Here is a 25,677-nt window from a genome sequence, read left to right on the forward strand (position 1 = left end):
ACAACAAGTCCGGTGCCACAAATTTTCACCATCATTTAAGACCTTATAGTGCATCAAACAGTTCCGAAAGGGAAAATGTCTACATTTAATGAATAACAACCAAATATTTACTTGGAGAAGAAAACAACAAGCTTAAAACACGCTTCAATTGGACACCTTTCCATGAAAAATGCTTGTTTTCAAGTTGGGGTACCACATTGGTGGAAACCATTTAAAATAAATCGTAGCTTCCCATGAATATATGACTAGATATACAGCAAAATAAATAATTTTCCCATTCCGTGACATCAAGCTTATTTGGAAATATCAATTCTACTTTAATACAAATTGAAGGAAATAACCACTTACGCCAAATGTTGTCACCTGAAAACACGATAAGTCCGTTGCCGAACCCGATTAGTGCGGAAACGCCGAAAAAAAAAACCCGATAAGTCCGTTACCATTCTACACCGTGTATGTGTGTGTGTCACTGTGTGTATGGGTTTTTTTTTAGGAGGGTTCCGTACGGTGTGTTTATGTTGGTTTTAATTATAGGTACTTAAGTCTGTCTATGATTTTTTTCTTGTTTGTGATGTAATAAACATATGTATACTAGAAGAAGATATAGTTATAGCATGTATATATTTACTATTCACTATTAATTCCCAGTTAACCGCTATCCACAGCTCAGTTTCACGGAAAATTTATACGCCTTTTACACTACAGACACTAGATCAGTGGATATACTTTAAATAGTACATGTATAAAAGATAACGAAAAAACAAGAGCAAACAAATAGAAAAAACAGTAATACCACACCGAAGAATGCCAGAAATTCTGAAAGCAATCTAGCTCAATGTGTTAGCTCCTAACCACTGCTAGCTATTTCTCAAAGCAGATCATGAGCGGAAGGGTTAAGCACTTACAATTATGCTATATACACTTTGCCAAATTATGTTTGCCTGTTGTTGTTTTTTTGTTTTTCTTGAGTAATTTGTGGTAACGAAATCTTTGACTTTCAAATGATTTTCCGCTTTCATTGATATTTAAGGGAGCTACCATTTGATTTTTATGGGGGGGCTAGGATGAAATTTGAAAAAAATAGGCAGGACAGGAGTTTTGAGTAAAAAAAAAAGGCAGGATGAGCAACTTGGTAAAAAAAAAAGGCAGGATGACAATTTGTGTAAAAAAAGTCAGGATAACTAGTAAAAAAAAAGGCAGGACCGAATAGAGTAAAAAATAAAAAGGCAGGACAGAGATTACAACTAAAAAAAAAGCAGGACAAAATTTTTCATCCTAGCCCCCCCATAAAAATCAAATGGTAGCTCCCTAAACAGATGAAAACTCGAACAACACTTTAGCCCGTGACATCGGAGTATCGAACGAGTTGGAAAATATGCACATCGCAAGTAGGGGCCAAAGGAACATCGCCGGACCAAAAAAATGAAAAATGACAATAGGGAACGAAAAATCGTCTTAGTTTGCGGTAAATTTTAGTATAGAGTTTCCCGTCCGAAACTGATATATCAAAATAAAAAATTACAACTATTGTGTTTCTTTAAGATGTGTTTACAAGTCCATTTTGGATTCATATTATAAAAATTAAAATTACAGATAAAAGTTAGACGTTTAGATGGGCAACCATGACAATCGAATGAAGTGGGTGTTTTAGTTTCGATCATTTATTTATTGTGTTCATCTCGTATAAACTATAGGCGTATACGGTAATGGGATGCAAGTCTGCACAATAAAAATTTAAAGAAGAGCAAAAATAACTGTTTATACATATGTATAAATGTATACAAATATGGTAATCTTCTATCTACATTGTTTTAGTGACAATTTCAATGTCACATATTAAACTACCTTTTCTAAGTTCAACGATGCATATCTGATTAAAATTAATGTGTAAATATACCTCTGAACCCGTTGAAATATACACATACATGTAGCTTAATTTATCTATAAGAAATAACGCGTTTTGTGATCAAATATGTTACCGACTTATATATTTTATTTATGGATATTTACACAAAATTTTTTGAGCGTTTTTACTTTATTAGTTCCACGAAGTTGCCGAGACATTGTTACCACGTCAAACGGTACTGACGGCGAGTACGTAATTTTTCTGAAGAATAATGTCGGTATTACCGTGTTTTGTAAAGGTAAGCCCTTTTATTCATAACATAATGTCATTATTTTCCTATTACGTAAATTGGAAATATTTTACAAATGCAGTGCCAGTTCTAACAACACTGACGCATTATGTGGAATTAAAAGATTCTTTTTGTGACATCTTATTATAATAGCACCTTCTAAAGGGTCTGTGGGTGATAATTGGAAGACAAAATTTCTGCCCCTATCACATTTTCTAAATTTCCTACCCTTTGTCCCAAGGACCCGACCTAAACCCTTGCAGAACCTACATATTTCATAACTGGTTAATTTGTTTCCATTCATGCATAATATGAATGAAATTTTGCTCAGTGCTGGATGTTTTAGCAAACGAACAATCAATCTATTAAACTATAGCCCTTTATAGTATGCTGTTTGGTGTGAGCCAGGGCTCCGTATTGCAGACCGTTCTTTGACCTATAAATGTTTACTTTTACAAATTGTGACTTGGATGGCGAGTTGTCTCATTGGAACTCATACCACAGTCTTCTTATATAATCTATATAGCAGCATGCCATTTTCATGCATACATTTGGTAAAGTTTCGTTACTATGCAGTAAAACAATTATTATAGAAGATCTCAATAAATCTAAACGATGTGGTGACATGCATTTCTATTTATACAAAGTGCATTGAACTGTGTGGTCAACTAATATTCAGAAAAACGTGCGGTGAAAATTCGATCCTCGAACGCAATCGTCCTGCTAAGTTACTGCAAACAATATTTAAACTGTTGCTGTCACTTCATAGTTCGTTGCAAGTAAAACGAATAGTTAAATAACATAGTAAATACTTAATATTCAAATGTGGCAATTAAAGTCTGTCAAAATAGAAAACATAGAGGGATTGTGAAACCACAAAATACGTACATACGGTGACTAATGTACAATAATAGTGAAAAACACTAAATTTTGTGGACAGTTTTAATATGTACTAATTTTTTTCTTCCAATAAATGAAGACGGAAGACTTCTTTACACTGCATACATGAATAATATTCAGATTGGTATAAAAAGATTTCATATGCATGTGTTAGTCATTTTCATACCTCTCCTCTCCACAGTGTCATGTACCATGTACTGACTAAACAGGAGTAGCATGCGTACTTTTAAAGTGGCGGATCCAAAAATTTTCATAAGAGGGGCCCACTGACCCACTGACTGCCTGCCCCCCCCCCCCCCAAAAAAAAAAAAACCCGTTTCTGTCCTTACATGTATATAGGTATACACTGCTAAAAGTTAAAATGTTTTGAATTGATGGGTATTTATCTCCTACCCTTACGATAATGACCTTTGTATTGTCAATTATCAAACTGCATGCATGTTTGTGTATCATTCGTTTGTCCATGTCCGAAAATGTGTATACGACACCAGGAATAGATAACCTTAGATGTATTTGGCAAAACTTTTCCGAATGCGTGTCCTTCAATGCCCTTCTCCTTAAGTTCGTATACGTTATTTGGATTTTTAATTTTTTGATTCGAGTGTCATTGACGAGTCTGTTGTAGTCTGGCCGGTACAAAATTAAAAGCCTGAAATCTTTGATAAGTTACTCATTATCTACTATTTTAATGAGGTTAATAAATTTCTTTTTTCGAGGCAATTTTTTTTGTGTATCCTGCTCAAAATGTTCCCATACTTTGAAAAGCAAAAGAACGTAAACGATAATATTTGAACACATTTAGTTGTGTAATAATTAAAACTAAAAAAAAAAAGATGCACAAGCATTAAACTGTAATAAAAGCGTCTGCATTAAGTAAAGGATTTATAACGCCAGATGCACGTTTCATCCTCATAAGACTCAACAGTGACAATCAAATCAAAAAAGTAAAAAGTTGAAGAGCATTGAGAAACCAAAATTTCAAGAAGTTATTCCAAATACAGCTATGGTTATCTATGCCTGGGATGGATCAACATAACCAGATTTAAAAAAAACTATCTGTTGCCTGAATTTAAAACGTTCTCTCTGTTTTCTGTGTGTCATGAATGCAGTTTGGTTCATTATACTTTGTTCTTCTAATCATGAGTCGCTTTACTAGTTTCTTTGTTTGTTTTATTATTTATTTTTTTTTTATCATTATTGTTTTCCTCTTTTTTAGGTATGCAACCAGGTAGCACACCACAAGAATATCTGACTTTGCCGACTGGCAGAAGTAATAACTTTGCATATTATTATGAAAATATCGGTAAGTGAGATTCTTGTCATTTCTTTTAAATACATGTAGTGATGAGCACTGTACTGTGTAAGCAAGTGGTTTCAATGAATAGGATTTATAGAATAGAAAAAGGGACAATACTTCCGAAAATGGCCAAGCAAATCATTGAAAGTTAACATATAAAATCGAGAATGCATGGAAATGGGGAATGTGTCAAAGAGACAACAACCCGACCATAAAAAAAACAACAGCAGAAGGTCACCAACAGGTCTTATATATGTATTAACATAGAAGTATAATGCAAAGGGAAACTCAGGTTTCCATTACTTCGTTTTTCGTCTTTCTTGGTGTTCCCGGCTGTGTTTTATAAACCAATTTTCTCTCTTTTGACACTTTCGTATTCCACTGTTACATTATACACACCAAATGAAACCCAAAAAAATATGAGAAAATATAAGAAAGAAGATGTGGTATGATTGCCAATGAGACAACTATCCACAAAAGACCAAAATGACACACAAATTAACAACTATAGTTCACCGTACGGCCTTCAACAATGAGCAAAGCCCATACCGCATAGTCAGCTATAAAAGGTCACATTTTTACCTACGAAATACATGAAAAGGTATACATTTTTGAAATCTAAATTATATAAAAAAGGGTGCGGTAACAGAAGCCCAGCGACACTCCCTATCAATTAAGTATCGAAGTGTTACCCTACCACCCACACCCCGAGTGTATAAGTTAACACCAGAGACATTTAGTCACTGGTCTTGGGAGGGCGAGTTGTATAGAGCATATACACCCTGACAATTTGGTCGGCCAAAAATAAAAATCTCTTGTTTTCACGATACATGCAGAGACATATAATATGATTGTATAATATACTTGTATCAGAGACATATATACACATGTGTATATATATGTCTCTGCTTGTATGTCTCTTGTACGTGTATTTTAATTTTTCTTGAATTACCAATGGTCTACTGAAAAATGTTTGTCTCGCTCCGCTCGTCATTGTATATTAATCGATATTTACCCTTTTAAATATCCTAGACAAACACTGACACTGATATCAGCAGAACATGTCTTACTATGAGTTATAAGTGGGTCCTTGCATTGGCGGATCCAAGGGGGTGGGATCCGTGGATTGGAACCCCCTTTTTTGGACGGTCAATGCATTTGAATGGGAGCATATAGTTGGAACACCCCCTTTTACTCTGAGTTGGGAACCCCTCCCTTTTTAAAATGGCTGGATCCGCCCAAGCCTAAGGCCTTGGCCGTACTAAGGGTGTTTAAGATAAGATAAGATAAGATATTTTTTTTCCAATTAAAGGGCCCATGAAGAGAAAAGTAATTTTTTTACAATGATTTTTATAATTGACACAATAATGTTGATATAAATACCCACAGCCAGAACATGGCCACACACATATTGAAATTACTATTTTACTAACAACCTTTAGTGAGCTCTTCCCTTGAAATCGTGATTTACAACGTTTCTTTCCCTTTCCGGCAATGGGACCATGCACATCTCCCACGCAGTGACCAGTGACACCGTCATCTTCGCTATCCAAAGGTTATGATCAAGTCCCCATTCTCTCCTACAGAAATGTATGTCTAAAACTAGGTTTAACTAAAACATGTCTCATTGGCAATCATACCACGTATTCTTTTTTTTTATATCTAAATATAGGCCCTTGATGTTAACAAGTTTTACAACTTCTTTTCTTCGTATAAGCTTCCTCTGTTAGGAACACCCCTATGGATAAAAAAAACTAATATCCCCGAGTAACCAGTAATGACGTACCTAAGGTTGTTTTTGTCTCTGCATGTAATCTACCATTTAAAAGAATTAGAAAAACGGAATGGAATATAAGATTGATAACTTGTTAATAATATATTTCAATCATTAAACAGTTGATATTTGAAACAGTAATAGCAATAAAAATCATGTTAGCTAACCTTTGTCATTACAAACGGACTGTCAACTAATGATGGGTACCAGTAATGAGGGGTCTAAAAAGGGGGATATCTGCACGGAAGAACACGAAATAAACTCACTATTTCAGGATGATCGAATTATTAAAAATTTCTTGCAAATGGATCTTTTTACTGATTTCGCAGTGAATAACAAACCTTATTCACGGCTGCACATGAAATAAAAATGGCAAAACACGTTTCAAGAAAATAACCCTTTACCACCCTCAGTAATGACACACTGTAAACAAACCAGTAAAAACCACTTGCACATACCTGATAAGTGAAAAATTGCTTCAACCCAGATTCTTTAATGTTAACAATGTTCAACAAATTCAATTTTATTAACAGCTTTTGACATTTTCATTCACTTTAATGATGATGATGATAGTAACACAAAATTTGTAATCAATTGTAACCTCAGTGGCGGATCCAGGGGGAGGGTTTAGGGGGTTGGAAGCCCCCCTTTTTTTTTGGACTATCAATGCATTTGAATGGGAGCATATAGTTGGAACCCCCCTTTTTTAAAATGGCTGGATCCGCCCCTGAACCAATATTTTTCATGATTCATTTTTTTAACATAAATCAGGCTGTTAGCATTCTTGTTTGAATTATTTTACATTGTCATTTCGGGGCCTTTTATAGCTGACTATGCAGTATAGGCTTTGCTCATTGTTGAAGGCCTTACGGTGACCTATAGTTGTTTATTTCTGTGTCATTTGGTCTGAGACCACAATTATTTCGTAGTGCATTTCTTTTAGAACATAAATGAAAATTGAAATAATCCCACCTGCGCTTTCTCAATGAAATTTTTACAGTATGTTGTACTACTTTTGGGACAAATTATATCAAAATTATAGAAAATTTCATCGGCTCTAACCCAAAATATGGACAATTTTATGTTTAGGGTGTCTTGAAATCTTTTGACAGCTTCCGAAGTGCTAATTTTTAACCTTTTTCAGCTGGACAAAATCACTACTTTCCTTTAAAATTCTGGACCCAAACTTTTTTACAGTGTAATTCCCTAAAAAGTAGCCAAATCCATCTAAGGTAATCTTTTAACCTTGTTCTTCATTTTGGTTTCTTCAGCATTCATACCACAACTCCTTATTTTTTCTATGAAGGTAGATTATGAATGAGCATACATTTATTTTGGGGCCGGGGAGCAGGGGTGCTGTTCTGTTTATCTGTTGTCTTGTCACATGCCACTTATGTATTTCCAATCATGTCTTTTTCAGGAAAATCTACAGACTGTTCTATGTTATATCCTCTAACATCCTATAAACTAGGTGGGAAGTCTGAGTACAGTAAAATCAGGATAAAAAATCTCGATTCATTGACTATACAGTCAAATGATTATTCTTTCTCAACGCAGCTCAACCATACAACTGGAAAGGAGTAAGTGAATCCTTTTACTGATTATCTTACATTACACTGGTAAAAGCTAAGACCAGAAAAAGTTTGTCTAATTTTATACGGTATGTTCAGATTTTTGTAACCTTGAAAGGAAAATTAATCACAGTAACAGATAAATTTCACATTAGAAGGTGCATCCACCAGCAAGGTTTACATTTGTCAGATCATAACATACTGTGGATTCATTATTATTTGTTGGAATTTATTTTTGTGGATTCTGTTTCGAACAGGGAAACCACAAATTTAATGTTGAATGAATTAAAAGTGTGTAAGGGTTCCACGAAACCCATTGTCTCGCCTACTTTTGCTGTTAATTGCAGGCTCAACAAAAATGAGGAAAAAATCAATAAAAATATTCTTCTTGATACTATCTTTTGATTGTAAGAAGCTTCTGTTTAAGTTTGGTAAAAATCCAGGATAGTTTATGAACCTTATATATGTTTTAAAAACTTTAACTTTGAGACTGTATGTTAAATGTTAACTTGAATAAAAACTTAAGTCCATTTATAAGTAAAATACGGATAAACAGGTATAACATTTTAAGAAAATTTCATTTTAGATATTAGCTTTTGATCATAAACAAGTTTCTTTCCAAGTTTGGTACAAATTTAGGATAGTTTAAGAAAGTTATTAAAATATTAAAACTTAACTACAGAGTGAATATTTGTGGACGCCCATGACCACGACGCCAACGGAATGCAGGATCGCTATGTCTCGCTTTTTAGAATAAAATCGAAGGCTCGACAAAAATGTTCTGTAGGAATATATATGCTAACTTGAGCTAAACCATGGATTCAAATGTCCACAAATATGCAAGTTTTTCCTCAGTCAAGGAACATTGGAGATAGGTTGGGAATGTGACAAACTGTTCAATCTTATAGATTTCCTTCTGTTCTACAAATAAAGAATAACATCAGAATTGTTGTGGTGGGAGTTTTTATGATTTCACCTTCCCAATTGTGAACTTTCCATTTCTATATTACAACATGTAACAGTGCCTGCATATAGAGTATATATCTCCTAGTTGATACAATGTTTCAGGACTTGTATTTCCTATCATGATTTACTTGATAGAACATTGCTGCTCACAAGGAATTATCATACCAAAAGTTCCTAGTGGTGAAGTGGAAAACATCCCTTGGTTAGTTTTACAAACACAATCAACAAGTTTGTTGATCGTACAGTAATGAAATATCCGTTTCACAGATGATAGCAGATATGTTTCTAATGGTGGAACTACAATCCTATACCCTTTTCCTGAATTTGACCTACCAAATTAAAATTTTTACAGGATGTGTACTAACATGACCATCTGTTTCCACTTCAGGAGCACCTGAGATCAACTCTAGTTTTTTGTTGGGTTCATGTTGTTCAGTTGTTAGTTTTCTATGTTGTGTTTTGTGTATTATTTCGTATGTTGGTGTTTTTCTTTTTTAGTAATGGCGGTGTCAGTGTATTTTTGACTTGTAAGTTTGAGTGTCCCTCTGGTATCATTTGCCTCTCTTTTTCAGACTCACTTCTGCAATTGTAATCTTTAAACAAGAATCATAAGATAGAGTTTGGTATAATGACAGTGTCAACTTTAACTCATCTTATTGAGTCAAAGCAAATTTGAAAAAAATACATTGACATTTTAATAATTCCAGTGCTTTGCAATATTAACTAACTTTTTAACTTAGGCCATAAATCTAATTTCTGATTTTTTTGGTACCTTTTTTTGCTTGGTCCATTCTTGCACCAAAGTACACCTGAACCTTTATAGTGTGTCAGGTTTGATTAATTAGCTTAATTACCTTTCCATTGTAAACACAGTACATGTAATTCAAGGTTTAGCAATTCTTGGTTGTTTTTTAAAATTTGGTGCAAATATATTTTTTATAAGTGTACTTTTAGAAAATCAAGGCAGATATAATTCCTAAAATTTATCAGTTTTTATTAAATACCTTTCTGTTACAGAATGTAACTTAATTACCAGTAATTAAATTTAAGATGGTTTACATTAGTTTTGGTAAAACTATTTTAAAGATAAATCAATAACTTGAAACATACATGTAACTGAAAATTATACAATTGTATACATAACTAATTAGGTACATATATTAACCTCCAGTTTTTCATACTTATTATTGAACTATTTAATCACAGAAATCAAACATGTACTACCACTTTATTTATGTAGACTGATATGACATTTACGGTTATCATTAATTATACAATGTATAATGTATGCAGACCAAATATAACTGTGTTAAGTGCATTTGTAGTAAAATAAAATATACATATGAATGTATATTGACATGGAAGAATAGTGATTTAAATAAATTTTTTCCCAGTTACATAATTAGCCCTCAAACTTTTGTATATTTGTATTTGATCTTGAGCATCACTAAAGAGACGGGCGCATTTCATTTGCGCCAATTTTAAAAAAATCAAACCTTTCATTTGCGCCACAAGGTTATATATCATTTGCGCCAAAAAAAACAACTTCATTTGCGCCATTTTACAGGTATGACAGGTAATATAACGGAAAAGTTAAATATTATTTACGATTTATTTTGTTTTTTGTTTGTACATAACTCCCCCTGGATATATGTGTGAGTTCATACTCATTTCTAATACAAAACTGAGAGTCACTAAGGTTATAATTATATATATAGTGTTCACATGACCAGTCTTATGATAGTTTTATACTATTATCGAGGTTTTAGCATAACTTGTATGATGTTGTATAATCTTATTACACAATGTACCTGTATTTCTGAGGAGTATGTTTCTTCATTATTAAAAGACTTTTTGAAAAATGTTATGTTTTATACTATTATTAACTGTATTTACCTGTACTTACCTGTAATATTGGCGCAAATGAAAGATTTAGTTTTTGGCGCAATTGAAATATGGTTTGTGGCGCAAATGAAAGATTTTTTTGGCGCAAATGAAATGCCAATTGGCGCAAATGAAAAGCACCGAAAGAGACATTAATTATTTAATTTAACAATGTAAATAAAGAGATGTGATATGATTGCCAATAAGGTACAAGGTAATTATCAACCATAGTCCAAATGGTGTAGATGTAAGCATTTGCAGAGGTGGATTTGGGTGGGGTGCAGGGTACCCTGACCCCCTTTTTGTTGGTAAAATTTGGTTGATTGTATAGGGAATCACTGAAGCATGACTGGAGCAGGCCCTTCTAAGATAGTTAGTGCTCCTCTTATGAAAATTTCTAGATCTGTCACTTATCTATAGGTCACCGTACAACCTTCAACAATGATCAAAACCAATATAGTATAGTCGGCTATAAAAGACCTCAACATGAAAAAATGTGAAACGACTCAAAGGATAATTTAAACTGTTAAATGGCCTTAATTTATTTATAAGAAAACAATTAAGGAAAACCAAACACGACAGACAGTAACCAAATGCAAAAACTAATTGTAAAACATAAATTACAGGATCCCAATTTGGGACAGGTACCTAAAAAGGTGGCAGAGTTAATATGTATGTGAACGAACGCTGTGACCTCTTTTAACCATGTGTAATAACACAACATAAAAACAAACTGTAAAAATCAGTTTGAAATGTCTTGAAAAAAAACCCAACTAACATGACAAAAGACATATAGTACCAATCTTTGATTACTCACAGTTGCATCTAATTAATTAATCATATTTCTCACAGACTAAAGTGTTAATCAGTACAAATCAGACTGATTTAGTATGAAAAGAATGAACTTGGACCATGCCAAATTATAATAGTATCAACAGGATATAGGACCCTTTAGTTTGCATAATTGTATAAGCAATACATTTTAGTTATGTTTTATTAATTTATCAAAAACAAAGTCACTGTTAATATGTTAGTACATGTACCTTATAAAAATCAGTCAATTCAAATGATTAGTTATATTTTTAAAATATTAAAACTACAATACAAAAAATCATGGTGTTGGAAAAAAAAATTACTTTGAATTACAGAACATGGTCTTTATATAAACTAAATTTCTCTCCTTTGATTAGGAAAATATTTGTTAAATTCTTTTTAATATTTATTTTTTTATTTAGCATTTCATTGATGTTGAATTTAGTTTGATGGACATCATTTTGAAATCTCTTGTAGTTATGGAACAGCTGGAGACAAATACAGTAGTTCTACAAATTGTCCTCCTAGAGGCATTTTTAAAATTGATCTCAGGCTCACACCCTTTGTTGTGTCTCCAAAGGTTAAGTGGACATGGAGTGGATCTTATCCAAATTCCAAAGCTACAGGAACACCAGTTATATCAAATACAAGTAAGATTTTTATACTACTCCTACCATTGAGGAAGTGCATTATGTTTTCTGGTCTATAATTCATCTGTTTTTCTGTCAGTTGTCAGGTTAAAGAACGTGTTACGGTTGTTTACCATAAAATTGTGGTCACATCAATTTTAACACATGTTAATCTGCATGTTCATTATGATGTAAAAAATGAGGGTTTTTAGTAGTTTCACAGTTCACTGAACAGAAAAAAATAAAGTGTCAGTAGCACAGGATGATGTCCTATGGACACATATTCTTGTTTATTTACATTTTACAATACACTGATACAGAATTTTTAAAATAATGGGGAAGGCGGTCAGGGTGTGAGGGGGCAAAATAGGCAATGATAAGATAAAGACCGGGGGTTTACTGACTATCTTTTTGGGTATAACCTTTTTGAGTATAACTGCCAACAAACAGCACTTGCCAAATCATACCCTGTTCTAACCAGAAAACATTGAAAAACATACCCTGTTCTAAACAGAAATATTGAAAAACATACTAACTGTTCTAGACACGCTCAGAAAATGTATACCCTGTTCTAAACCGTACAAAATAGATGCTGTTCTAGACCTGGGTTCTAGACTGTATCTTAAACAGTTAAATAAGCGATCCTGTTCGAGACAAATACTTTGTTTAAAAAAAGACCCTGGTCCCACCAGCAGGGCATGAAAAAGTGACTCTGTTTTAACCAGCAGGACATGAAAAAGGGACCCTGTTCTAACCAGCAGGGCATGAAAAAGCGACCCTGTTTTGCGGCACACTCATACCACTAAAAATATAATAAGTACCCACCTGGGATAAGGCATATTTAACATCTATGTAGTAATGATATAGATATCTCTATAAGCCCCTCCCCTATGATACATGTACAAGGTTAGCAGTTCAGCCTCTAACTTTTTATTGCATTATGTGATTTCCAATACTCCACATTCAGAGACCCACTTGTTGGTCTGAAATATTGACTCTTCTATATTGTAACTTTAATTCAAGCATACATTTGCCTGATTCCAAATATTTACAAACAAAAAGTAATACTCATTTACTTGAATCATTACATACTAAGATAATATGTTTTATTATTTTTTCAGCTTATGTTGGATGCTTTATTGACAAAGATGACAGAATGCTACCAGCTCAGTATTTATATAACATCCACATGACTGTAGATATGTGTATACAACATTGTAGAAGTCGAGGATTTGCCTATTCTGGTGTGCAGGTATGACGTTGTTTATCTGAAAAAAAATTATGACCGAAAAGAAATGTTATCTCTTATTTTGACCTATATTGGTCAATGACATTATGATTTAATACATTCACTTTCAGGATGAAAGGTTAAGTTTCTCATTGAAATTATAACGCAAAAATTAATGTTGTTTCTCATTTGTCCATATACATTTGTACATTGAAGAATCTTAATAAGGAAAAAAAAGAGCATTTCTAAAGAGAGCTATCTAAAACCATCAGTGAAAGAGAGACCAATGAGGCAATAAACCCATGACCAAAGCAGTCCACAAAACACTCTAAAAAAAACCTAAAGATTGAGCAGTAACAATCCAAACTAAATCTTAAATGAATCCAGGTGCTCTGAAAAAGTTACCAGTTTCTGCTCCACAAGTGACCAATATTTTTCTTTAAAGGTAGCTACTTGTATTCATTAAATCCTAAATTTGTTAGATTATAATCAATTATTATCATGTCTTTTTTTTCAGTATTATGCCCAATGTTTTTGTGGAGACAATCATAATAAGCATGGTGCAGCAGTGGATACACAATGTAACACACCTTGTAAAGGAAACCATCAACAGATGTGTGGGGGGACCTGGAGACTTTCTATTTATGGAACAGGTATATAGAAAATAAGTATATATAGTATCTTTTAAAATTGAGAATGGAAATGGGGAATGTGTCAAAGAGATAACAACCCGACCAAATTAAAAACAACAGCAGAGGGTCACCAACAGGTCTTCAATGTAGCGAGAAATTCCCGCACCCGGAGGCGTCCTTCAGATGGCCCCTAAACAAATATATACTAGTCCAGTGATAATGAACGCCATACTAATTTCCAAATTGTACACAAGAAACTAAAATTAAAATAATACAAGACTAACAAAGGCCAGAGGCTCCTGACTTGGGACAGACGCAAAAATGCGGCGGGGTTAAACATGTTTGTGAGATCTCAACCCTCCCCCTATACCTCTAACCAATGTAGTAAAGTAAACGCATAACAATACGCACATTAAAATTCAGTTAAAGAGAAATCCGAGTCTGATGTCAGAAGATGTAACCAAAGAAAATAAACAAAATGACAATAATACATAAATAACAACAGACTACTAGCAGTTAACTGACATGCCAGCTCCAGACTTCAATTAAACTGACTGAAAGATTATGATTTCATCATATGAACATCAGGCACAATCCTTCCCGTTAGGGGTTTAGTATCATACCATCATAACATATATGAGAAGAACATAACCCGTGTCATGCCAACAACTGTTTTTAGAATAAATGTGTTTAGTTCCGATGCAAAGACCTTATCAGTGACTCAATATTAACGCCAAAATATGCAATCTTTAATGACTTGACAACAGTATCGTAATTATATCCCTTCTTAATAAGTCTATTCAAAGGTTTTGTAAGTTTCTGAGGTGAATACTGACACCTTTGTGCTTTATAAAGAATATTTCCATAAAAAATTGGATGTGAAATACCTGAACGTATTAGAAGTCTGCATGTTGAGCTATATTTACGAATGATGTCTTTATACCGATGATAAAATTTAGTAAATGTTTTGACTAGTTTGTGATATCGAAAACCCTGGTGTAATAATTTTTCAGTAATACATAAATTTCTCTCGTTAAAATCTAAAACATTGTTACATACACGAGCGAATCGTACAAGTTGAGATATATAAACACCGTAAGATGGTGACAAGGGAACGTCACCATCTAAAAACGGATAATTAACGATAGGAAATGAAAAATCATCCCTTTTATCATAAATTTTAGTATTCAGCTTTCCATTAGTGATATAGATATCAAGATCGAGAAAAGGGCAGTGGTCATTGTTAGTATTAGCTTTATTTAAAGTAAGTTCAACAGGATAAATTTCATTAATATACATACTGAAGTCGTCATTATTGAGAGCCAAAATATCATCCAAATATCTAAAAGTATTATTAAATTTGTTTATCAGATGTTGTTTCGATGGGTCTTTGCTTATTTTTGTCATAAATTGTAACTCATAACAACTCATTGTATATATTATAGATTATGTTATGTCATCAGCAAGTCTGACCATTTTGTAACATCTTCAGCTGCATCTATCAATTCAGACATGTCATGTTTGTGATGTTTTTATTTGCAAATGCATGGTAATCAATATGCATGTCCATCTGTCAGTTTTCCTGTTGTCTATCTATGTGTCATTTTGGTTTAATTTTTATTGAAATTTTACTTTTTAATCTAAGATTTCATTTTTTGTGTCAGATAATCCTTAGTACACCTTCTGTTTTTTTCAAAATAGTTTGTTCACAATTTTTCAGGAACAAGAATTTGATTCATTTATTTACACATACCAGTAGTTCTACAGTTTATGATAACCATGCTCTAAGTTTCTGAACATTTTATGTCCTTTCATTATAGGATTACCACAAACTATTATTGGGCGATGTGGGGGATATCCAGGACAGTGCTTCCCTACATTGGAGAACAATCCTGGTACTCCAGCATTGATGTTACAGTTTATACCCACTCATCCATGTCTACAACCGTAAGTTAATAGGTTTTGAAAATAAATATTGTTTGTGAAGTTTATTTTTAGCTCACCTGACGAGGGCCAAGTGAGCTTTTCTCATCACTTGGCATCCATTGTCTGTCGTCTGTTGTAGTTGTCATTTAACCTTTACAAAAATTTTCTCCTCTGAAATTACTTGGGCAAATTTAACCAAACTTGGCCACAATAATCACAAGGGTATCTAGTTTATATAATGTGTCTGGTGACCTGGCTGGCCAACCAAGATGGCTTCCATGGCTAAAAATAGAACATAGTGGTTGAATGTAAATGTTGGCTTATATCTCTGAAACCAAAGCATTTAGAGCAAATCTGTTCATCAGGTCAGGATCTATCTGCTCTGAAAATTTCAGATGAAGCAGAAAACCTGTCATCTTGTAATTTTAAGGAAACTTTGCAGTTTATATCTTGAATATTTTTATAGATAGAAGAGATAAACTGAAAACTGCATTAATGTTCAGCAAAGTAAGATCTACTTACAAGTCAACATGACCAAAATTGTCAATTGACCCTTTAAGGAGTTATTGCCCTTTAAAGTCATTTTTTTTAACAATTTTTTGTAAATTTTTGTAATCTTTTACAAAAATCTTCTCCTCTGAAACTTTTGAGACTAAGGCCACATGCAATCAACATTAGTGTATCAAGTTTTAAAAATGTGTCTGATGACCCAGCCTGCCATCCATAGCTGAGATGGCTAAAAATAGAACATAGGGGTAAAATGCAGTTTTTGGCTTATATCTCTGAAACTAAAGTAATATATAATGGTTGCATTATTTCATGCATCAATTGTAAACAAAAATATCAGCTGAGCGACACAGCTCCTTCGAGCCTCTAGTTTTCTTTTGCTGTCCCCAGTACCTATGAAATTAGTTTACACTATTTTTTTTCATTCAATTTCTTTGATTTTTAAGTTTATTTTGTAAAAGGAAGAAGACAACAATGCTGTAAACAATTTTTCATTTTTTGTAGATTGTCTCCCTGTAAAAATGAAGGAAAATGTATTGCTGTAACAGATACAGCATTCAAATGCATGTGTTATAACATGTATTCAGGGACAACATGTGACATACAAACAGGTGAGTAATACATGTTTCATAATGTGTACTCAGGAACAACATGTGACATACAAACAGGTGAGTAATACATATGTTATGATATGTATTCAGGGACAACATGTGACATACAAACAGGTGAGTAATACATGTGTTATGATATGTATTCAGGGACAACATGTGACATACAAACAGGTGAGTAATACATGTGTTATAACATGTATTCAGGGACAACATGTGACATACAAACAGGTGAGTAATACATGTTTCATAATGTGTACTCAGGAACAACATGTGACATACAAACAGGTGAGTAATACATATGTTATGATATGTATTCAGGGACAACATGTGACATACAAACAGGTGAGTAATACATGTGTTATAACATGTATTCAGGGACAACATGTGACATACAAACAGGTGAGTAATACATGTGTTATAACATGTATTCAGGGACATCATGTGAAATACAAACAGGTAATTAATACATGTGTAACATGTGAACTCAAGGAAAACAGGTGGGGCAATATGTGTAATTGGTTCTCCATAGGTGGATAATGGTAACGTTTTCTTCTGTTGCTCAGCCCATATCGCAAACTTGTATATGTATGATGGCTTGTTTAAAAAAAAAGAGGGACGAAAGATACCAAAGGGACAGTCAAACTCATAAATCTAAAACAAACTGACAACGCCATGGCTAAAAATGAAAAAGACAAACAGAAAAACAATAGTACACATGACACAACATAGAAAACTAAAGAATAAACAACACGAACCCCACCAAAAACTAGGGGTGATCCGGGAGGGTACATACCTGCCAACTTTTGAAAGTGCCCATGGGGGTTTTAGTGTGCGACAACAATTTCAAAGGTTACAATTCTTTGCAACGACTATTTTGCGCGTGCTGTTTTGTGGTCTAGAAAAAGTGTCATATTTGTAAAATGAGCTTACATGCCTTTTTCTTAAGTTTATTTGTATGATTCTAGTTATTATATCAGCAGAAAACATGTAGCTGTAAGACCAGGAATTATTTTCGTTTGTAAGGATACTAAATATTTGTTGACTTTTCCAATTTAAAATTATACACAAAGAAGGACCTTTATCAGGTTGGGAACAACACCTAGGGATACCCCCTCAATGTTAGGACATTAAAAACCATTTTTTTAAGTACAAATGAGCACATATTCATATTGTTTGAAGAAACTTTTCCCAAAGAACTATACATCTTATGATCTATCTGGTATGATATGGTCAACACATGTCCAAGAATTTTGATATGTTCTTGGCCTTATATCTTCTTTACTATTTAAAATAATTGGACCCTTCATTTAGAAAAGCTTTTCCAAATAAATGTCAGAATTTCCCATTTTTAAGTTAATAAATCTACATTTTTCTATTTTATTTTTTACAAGAGTAAAATGACCCCTTGACTATTATTAAAGGGTAGTCCCTCAGTTAAGGGATTCCTCATGATGATGTGGGGTGGGGGGGGGGGGGGGGGGGTTGTCCATGTGAAAAATAAAGAATAGTACATTATACTTTAAATGATTTGGTATTTTAATTGAATACATAAATAAAATTATTTTACAGCAAGTGTAATAAATTAGTGAATAAAATACTATTTATTATCCTTATGGTAGTACTGCATCATTGAAGTTTGTCAATCAGCCATGCTTTTATTCTTATTCTGTGTAAGAACCTCCTTGCAGGTGAAAAAATCATTTGCCATGTTCACGATTTTACTATTCTGACCAACAAACAGAGGAATACAACACAAGTTCAATATCAAGCATGTTAAAATAATCTTGAGAGAAAACGTTTTTGATTGGCTGATTAATTTGATCATGAGAAACATACATTTTGATTGGCTGAACACGATTTTCTTCCATTGGACACAGTTCAAAATTGGGAACAATCATATTTTTCGTGTAGATTTTCACCAAATCGTGTTTTAGAGGGTTTTTCAGGAACACGATCGTGCAATCGTGACAAAGGGTCAAAATCGTGTAGTACACGCCTAAATCGTGAAAGTTGGCAGGTATGAGGGTAAGCAGATCCTGCTCCACATGTGGCACTCGTCGTGTTGCTTATGTGATTACAAATCCGGTAAATAGTCTAATTCGGTAGGTCACATTCATGAAAGGGAAGGAGATTGTAGTTACGACGTAAGGAACATATCCGATATCATTTGTGAAACGGTTATTCCATAACAGTCAACCAACGCGTGATGGCGTCTGTAAAATTTACGAAGGGATGATTTCAACTTCACCATTTGGAACTCTTGGTTTAATAGCTTCCTTGTGAGCAGTAACCCTCTATCAAGAAAATCATGATAGGAAATGCAAGCACGGGAATATCGTATCAATTGGGAGATATATACCCCGTATGCAGGTGCTGCTGGAATGTTGCTACTTAGAAATGGAAAGTTCCTAATTGGAAAGCTGAAATCATCTCTTTTGTCGTAAAGTTTTGTTTTCAACCGACCCTCATTGTCAATTTCTAGATGTAAGTCAAGATATGAAGCCGACTTAACTGTATCTGTAGTATCCTTTATCTCCAATTCGATGGGATAGATGCGTTCCACATAGTCACCAAATTTTGAATTGTTTAGTGAAAGAACGTCATCTATATAGCGGAAAGTAGAGTTAAAGGATATTGCTAACTTCTTATCCTTCTTCCTAAGAAGTTCCTGCATGAAGTCAAAGCTGAGACATAATTACATATGTGGTTAAATTTTCGGGGTACGAAGTGTGATTCATTTTTCCGTAAATTAGCAAACCCCAAGTATCCTTTTGCGATGCGGCTCCTCATGGTAAAAAAATCACATTTTTAACACAATAAGTTCTTTGAAAATTTAATACTTTGAACACATTTAATAACTCCATAGTTTTTACACATTTATTCTGTGTTCCTTTACTTTCTAAATTAACACAAATGGTTCAACTTAGTCATTTGTTTATCATAGAAAAGTGTCAAATATCACTACACAGAGATTTTTTGTTTACATGTGACTTTTGAGTTCCTCATTTCAAGGCGCATTAGGGATATTGTCCCAGGTGACATACAAACAGGTGAGTATATGTGTGTTTCAATATACAGTTTCAATATATACTCAAGAAAAACATGTGACATTCAAATGGATGAGTAGTATATGTGTTACAATATATTCCCAAGGAAAACATGACACATAAAAAGGTAGGTATAATATTTGTGTTACATGAAAATGTACTCCAGGAAAACATATTACTTACAAACAGGTTGGTAATACATGTGTAACAATATGTAGTCATGGAAAACATGTGACATACTAATATTTGAATAATATGTATGTTTCAATATGTATGCCAGGAAAAAAATGTGACATACAAACAGATAATAATATATCATCTATTCCAATATGTACTTAAGAAAAATATGTGACATACAAACAGGTGAGTTAAGTATATGTGTTACAATATGTACTCCAGGAAACAATTGATGTTCAACAGGTGAGTAATGTATCTGTAACAATATGTACTCATGGAAAACATGTGACATAATAATATTTGAATACTATGTGTGTTTCAATATGTATGCCAGGAAACAATTGATGTTCAAACAGGTGAGTTATGTGTGTGTTTCAAGATGTACTCATGGAAAACATGTGACTTACAAACAGGTGAGTAGTATATGTGTTTCAATGTGTTCTCAAGAAAAACGTGACATACAATCAGGGGAGTATAATATATGTGTTTCAATATTTACTCAAAGGAATCATGTAACATACACAAATGTAAGTAATATATGTGTTGCAAAATGTACTCAAGGAAACATGTGACATACAAACAGTTAAGTAATATATGTGTCACAATATGTACTCAAAGGAAACATGTAACATACAAAAATGTTAGTAATATTATGTAACAAATTGTACTCGAGGAAACATGTGACATACAAACAGTCACAATATGTACTCAAAGTAAACATGTAAAATACAAAAATGTAAGTAATATATATGTGCCATAATATGTATTGAGAAAAACATTTGACATACAAACAGCTAAGTAATATATATTTGTTACACTATGTACTTGAGGAAAACATGTGACCTACAAATAGGTTCTATTTTCTATTCTTCGTAATAAATGTGTTACATTATGTACTCAAAGACAACTAATAAAATCAGTTAATAACTTTGATGTAATAAATGTTGTAAATATGAAGGATTATGTTACTTTATCAATTCCAATTCCAATTTCCTGGTTTGTTTTTAATTTGTATGAATTTTGTTGTAGAGCAGATAGTAACAATGGGAGCACTGTGTCCAGCAGGACTTTATCCAGAGAAATGTACCTGTGTACATAACAAATGTTCTGGGGCAAAGTTTGACGGGGATACATGTGTTACAACATCAGGAGAGGTAATATTTAATTCTGGGGCAAAGTTTGACGGGGATACATGTGTTACAACATCAGGAGAGGTAATATTTAATTCTGGGGCAAAGTTTGACGGTGATACATGTGTTACAACATCAGGAGAGGTAGAATTTACTTTTAACTTTCAATTTTATGGCTATCCACATACACTTACCATTTATTAGAAGCGTAAAGTGTATTAAGTGAATTTTTGTGTTTGTATTATAACTCTAGCACAAAGATTATACTTGTAAATGTTAGAAGTTCCAACAAATTTTGATGTTGTTGAGACTTGAATTAATTTAGAATGCATGTATAACATGCATTTATGATATATATTTGATAGATACCATTGAGACTAATGCACATGTGTATAAAAAAAATACCAAACTAAAACTTATGAAAGTGAGGCAAAATACACCAAGGGGATATTCAAACTCATAAGTAGAAAACAAATTGACAATGCCTTTGCAAAACAAAAAAAACAATTAAAAAAACAAACAACAGTATACAAAGCACAGCAATGAAAACTAAAGACTGAGCAATATGAACCCCACAAAAAACTGGTTGTTGATCTCTGGTGCTCTGGAAGGGTACTGTTACTGCTCCACGTGTGGCACCCATTGTGTTGCTAATGTAATTTCAACAACAAATGGAAGTTTTTAACGACCTTGACTGGCTATAATGTAATTTCAAAACAGGGGATAAGTCTGATATAATAGGTCATTTTCACATGAAGGGGACAATATCTCTCTATTCATCATCTTAACGTTTTTGACAGTGAATAACAACACTTCATCCAAAGAAAAAAAACAACATATATTTAGAACAAAATGACTATTATTTCAATATTCAGATTTCTTATATATATAATTATATTGAATGTGTATTATCTTTTTTTAGCCAAAAGTACTGTGTCGCTATTCCAATCCTGGTCATGTGATTCTGTTTAATGTAGAAGGATCAGGAACAGTGATATGTCCATCTGGATCACAGATGGTGGGATGTTCTTACTGGGACAGGTAAAAGTTATGGTTTTAGACACATACTGTGGATTCATTTCTTTTGGTGTGTACCAATTTTGTGGATAGAGAAAATTTTGCATTTTCATGGATATTTTATTTCGTTGTTTTTGGCATAATCTGCATAAGTCCCTTTAAATTTTTGGTTCCTCTGAACCCATGTAATCCACAAAAAATTAGTATCCAACAAATATTAAAGAATTCACAAGAGTTATCAACAATAAATCAATTTGATGTCTGAGTTATAACTTACATCTATATCCTCCACTCCCCAAAGTACGTCCACCTAACGAATATCGCGGTGCATTTTTAGCTACGCTTCCCGTATATTCCTGATAATATGCAGTCATAAAGATTCAATAAAACTCTGACATGAAAAAGAATCAACAAAAGACCGTAGTATAACGAAAATGCAAAAGTGAACACTTACTTGAAATCAATGCTTGTTCTACTTTCACCCCTCAAGTTCGTCCACTGGATGTACAACCTTGTGACGTCACACAGATTAGGCCAAGCACATTGCATTTTCGCATTTTTTGTTCAAAGTTAATTTAAAAGGGTAAGTATTGAGAAAAAAAAAATGAAAAATAATTAACAATAAAATTTTCAACAAGTAACAATAACAAAGAAATTTGGCCAATTGTCTATTCCATGTCCTTGCAATGCATGCAGTAAAACTTGGTATTCCTCTTCACAACCCTCCGTCCAATATTTCAGATGTGTCCAGTGCTTGCACCTATAATTGTCACACTGTACCCATTTGGTAAGTTCAACACCAACCCCAAGTCTAATTTGATTGGGGGTAAACTGTTTACAAACACAGCATAATTCGACTTCTGGAATGTCTTCATCGTCTGTATCGCTGAAGTCCATGGAATCATCAATGTATATGTGATTAGGTCCTGGTTTCTGACACATGGTCCAGGTCCAGGTTTAGTGTGGCTAGGTCCTGGTGTAAGTGTTGAAGCAGAAATGGACGTATTCTTTTTATTTTGTTTTCCAGTTTTCTTACTACCATACTCTGGTTGCTTGATTTATTTTGTCCTTGGTTTTCAACATGCAGTTAACCTTTTCTGCTACCTCACTTTCAGTTATGGGCATACCAGAGACAATCTTTCCAAGGGTTTTTCTTTCTTTCTTGTCATTTTCGGACGTAATTTATGTTAGTTTGTTTATACTTTATGCAAAGAAGTGTGCACAGTACAGTTGTATCATGGTCTTGCATATCTTCAACAACATCAGTCATAGCAGTATCATGGTCTTGCATATCTTCAACAACATCAGTCACAGCACTTTCAACAGCTTCCGTTACTTCTATATTCATATCAACTTCAACTACTTGCATTTGTATCTCATCTGTTTTTGGTTCATCTGTAGTTTCTTTGCATTCCTCATTTCTTGTAAATACCTCTGATGGTTTCAGTTGATCTTGGTTGATGACAGTCTTATACAGGGTTTATATTCCAGTCTTCCTAAATGCTGACTGAAGGTTTTCTTGGGACAAAGCTTTCTGGTATGCTTTGCAGGCTAGTTCACATATATTGTATTTAGTTATTATTGAGGAGTTTTGACGTATGGTTTTGTGACATTCATTATCATAAATACCCTGCAACAGCCCATAACATCCAACATCCAAAGGTTGTAAAATATGTGAGGTATGAGCTGGCAAGACGTGAATGATGATGTGGTGTTCCTGTGCCCATTCAATTATGTCAACTGCTACATGTGGCTTATGCCCATCGAGGAGAAGAAGTACGTTGTCATTGTTTCTGCCAAGAAAATGTTCGGTTAAATATTGTCTGAATATGTTGGTATTGGACCATTGAGTCTGATACTGCGCCAACAGCACCAGGTGTTGCACCATTCATCAATTCATTATACATTCTTTTCCCTTCAAAAAGAAAATATGGAGGAACAGCAAATCCTGAGGCACTTCCACATCCAAGTATGGTGGTAGTACTAGACCTTCAAGATGTTACTGATGATGTGGTACATTCAATTCCAGATACAACATTAGGTGGTTTATGATTAAGTGTTATACCCTTCTCATCAACATTAAATATGAGATGTGGTTTATCCTGGAGATTGTATTTTAGGACAACTTCCTTTAAGCTTGCAAAGTACTTTTCAATATTAGCAACAGAACCACATTTTGCATGTAGAATCTACAAACTTCTAGGTTTCACCACTCTAAGTTCTGACCATCTTTTTATGAAACCCTTAAACCATCTCAAGGTAAATTCTTCATTCCTTGGTTTTATTTTGATTGTGTGGGCAAAATCAGTAGCTAGATCTGTAACTTCTTGTCTAGTGTACCCATATCCATATGAAGCTATGGACTTCACATGTTCCACAATACGTGCCTCCTCTTTGAAAAAACAGGTGCCCTTCCAGTGGTGACACAATCTGGACTTATTTTGCCGCTGATTCTGTCACGTAGAGTTTGCCTTGGGACATTAAATTGTAGAGCTGCTTTTCTCTGTGACATTTCATTATTCTTTACTGATATGTATGCATTTGTCAAAGCCGTGGGACTGTACAGCCTGTTCTTTTTATCATGCCTGAGGAAGGTAGGTTTAGCCTGAAATGTAATGTGATGTCTTTTGTTTAATGCTGTATTTTTTGGTTTTAACATTATGTATGTATATAAAGTGCAAATTCTCAGCTAGATTTTGAGCCCTCCATCGTAAATATTGGTCAGAAAATAACAAAGCCTTACCTTTTTAGCTCACCTGGCCCGATGGGCCAAGTGAGCTTTTCTCATCACTTGGCGTCTGTCGTCCCTCGTTGTCCGTCGTCATCGTCCAGCGTCGGCGTCGTTAACTTTTTACATTTTTAACTTCTTTTAGAGAACCACCGAATGGAATGAAACCAAACATGGCATGAATGTTCCTTATGAGGTGCTGACCAAGTGTTGTTACTTTGTAGCCGATCCATCATCCAAGATGGCAGCCAGCGGGGGACTTAGTTTAACATAGGACCCTATGGGAAATGCATACAAATGACTTCTTCTAGAGAACCACTAATGGAATGAAACCAAACATGGCATGAATGTTCCTTATGAGGTGCTGACCAAGTGTTGTTACTTTGACGCTGATCCATCATCCAAGATGGCCGCCAGCGGGGGACTTAGTTTAACATAGGACCCTATGGGAAATGCATACAAATGACTTCTTCTAGAGAACCACTGAATGGAATGAAACCAAACATGGCATGAATGTTCCTTATGAGGTGCTGACCAAGTGTTATTTCTTCGTAGCCGATCCATCATCCAAAATGGCGGCCAGTGAGGGACTTAGTTTAACATAGGACCCTATGGGAAATGCATACAAATGACTTCTTCTAGAGAACCACTTAATGGAATGAAACCAAACATGGCATGAATGTTCCTTATAAGGTGCTGACCAAT

General features: G+C 33.9%; 2 protein-coding genes and 1 pseudogene across 3 annotated transcripts in view; 1 reads left to right on the forward strand and 2 right to left on the reverse strand.

Moving 5' to 3' along the window:
* LOC143064068 (KAT8 regulatory NSL complex subunit 2-like) overlaps positions 1 to 25,677 on the reverse strand; it is a 486,386-nt gene that overhangs the window by 154,538 nt on the left and 306,171 nt on the right. The gene's annotated exons all lie outside the window — the stretch shown is intronic.
* Positions 1,937 to 25,677, forward strand: part of LOC143064062 (uncharacterized) — a 135,926-nt gene continuing 112,185 nt past the window's right edge. Inside the window, exons 1-10 of one of the 2 annotated variants that reach the window (XM_076236575.1) lie at positions 1,937 to 2,144; positions 4,252 to 4,338; positions 7,527 to 7,686; positions 11,818 to 11,990; positions 13,091 to 13,221; positions 13,715 to 13,850; positions 15,650 to 15,776; positions 16,767 to 16,873; positions 21,127 to 21,311; positions 22,150 to 22,268. In XM_076236575.1, the coding sequence (XP_076092690.1) occupies positions 1,973 to 2,144; positions 4,252 to 4,338; positions 7,527 to 7,686; positions 11,818 to 11,990; positions 13,091 to 13,221; positions 13,715 to 13,850; positions 15,650 to 15,776; positions 16,767 to 16,873; positions 21,127 to 21,311; positions 22,150 to 22,268 (1,397 nt within the window). In that variant the 5' untranslated portion in view covers positions 1,937 to 1,972. Of the gene's footprint in view, positions 2,145 to 4,251; positions 4,339 to 7,526; positions 7,687 to 11,817; positions 11,991 to 13,090; positions 13,222 to 13,714; positions 13,851 to 15,649; positions 15,777 to 16,766; positions 16,874 to 17,219; positions 17,273 to 21,126; positions 21,372 to 22,149; positions 22,269 to 25,677 lie in introns of those variants that run through there. The other variant, XM_076236576.1, reaches the window with a different exon arrangement.
* LOC143061946 (uncharacterized) lies at positions 23,725 to 24,903 on the reverse strand (annotated as a pseudogene).

This window comes from Mytilus galloprovincialis, chromosome 2 (assembly GCF_965363235.1).
Source record: "Mytilus galloprovincialis chromosome 2, xbMytGall1.hap1.1, whole genome shotgun sequence".
NCBI lineage: Eukaryota > Metazoa > Mollusca > Bivalvia > Mytilida > Mytilidae > Mytilus > Mytilus galloprovincialis.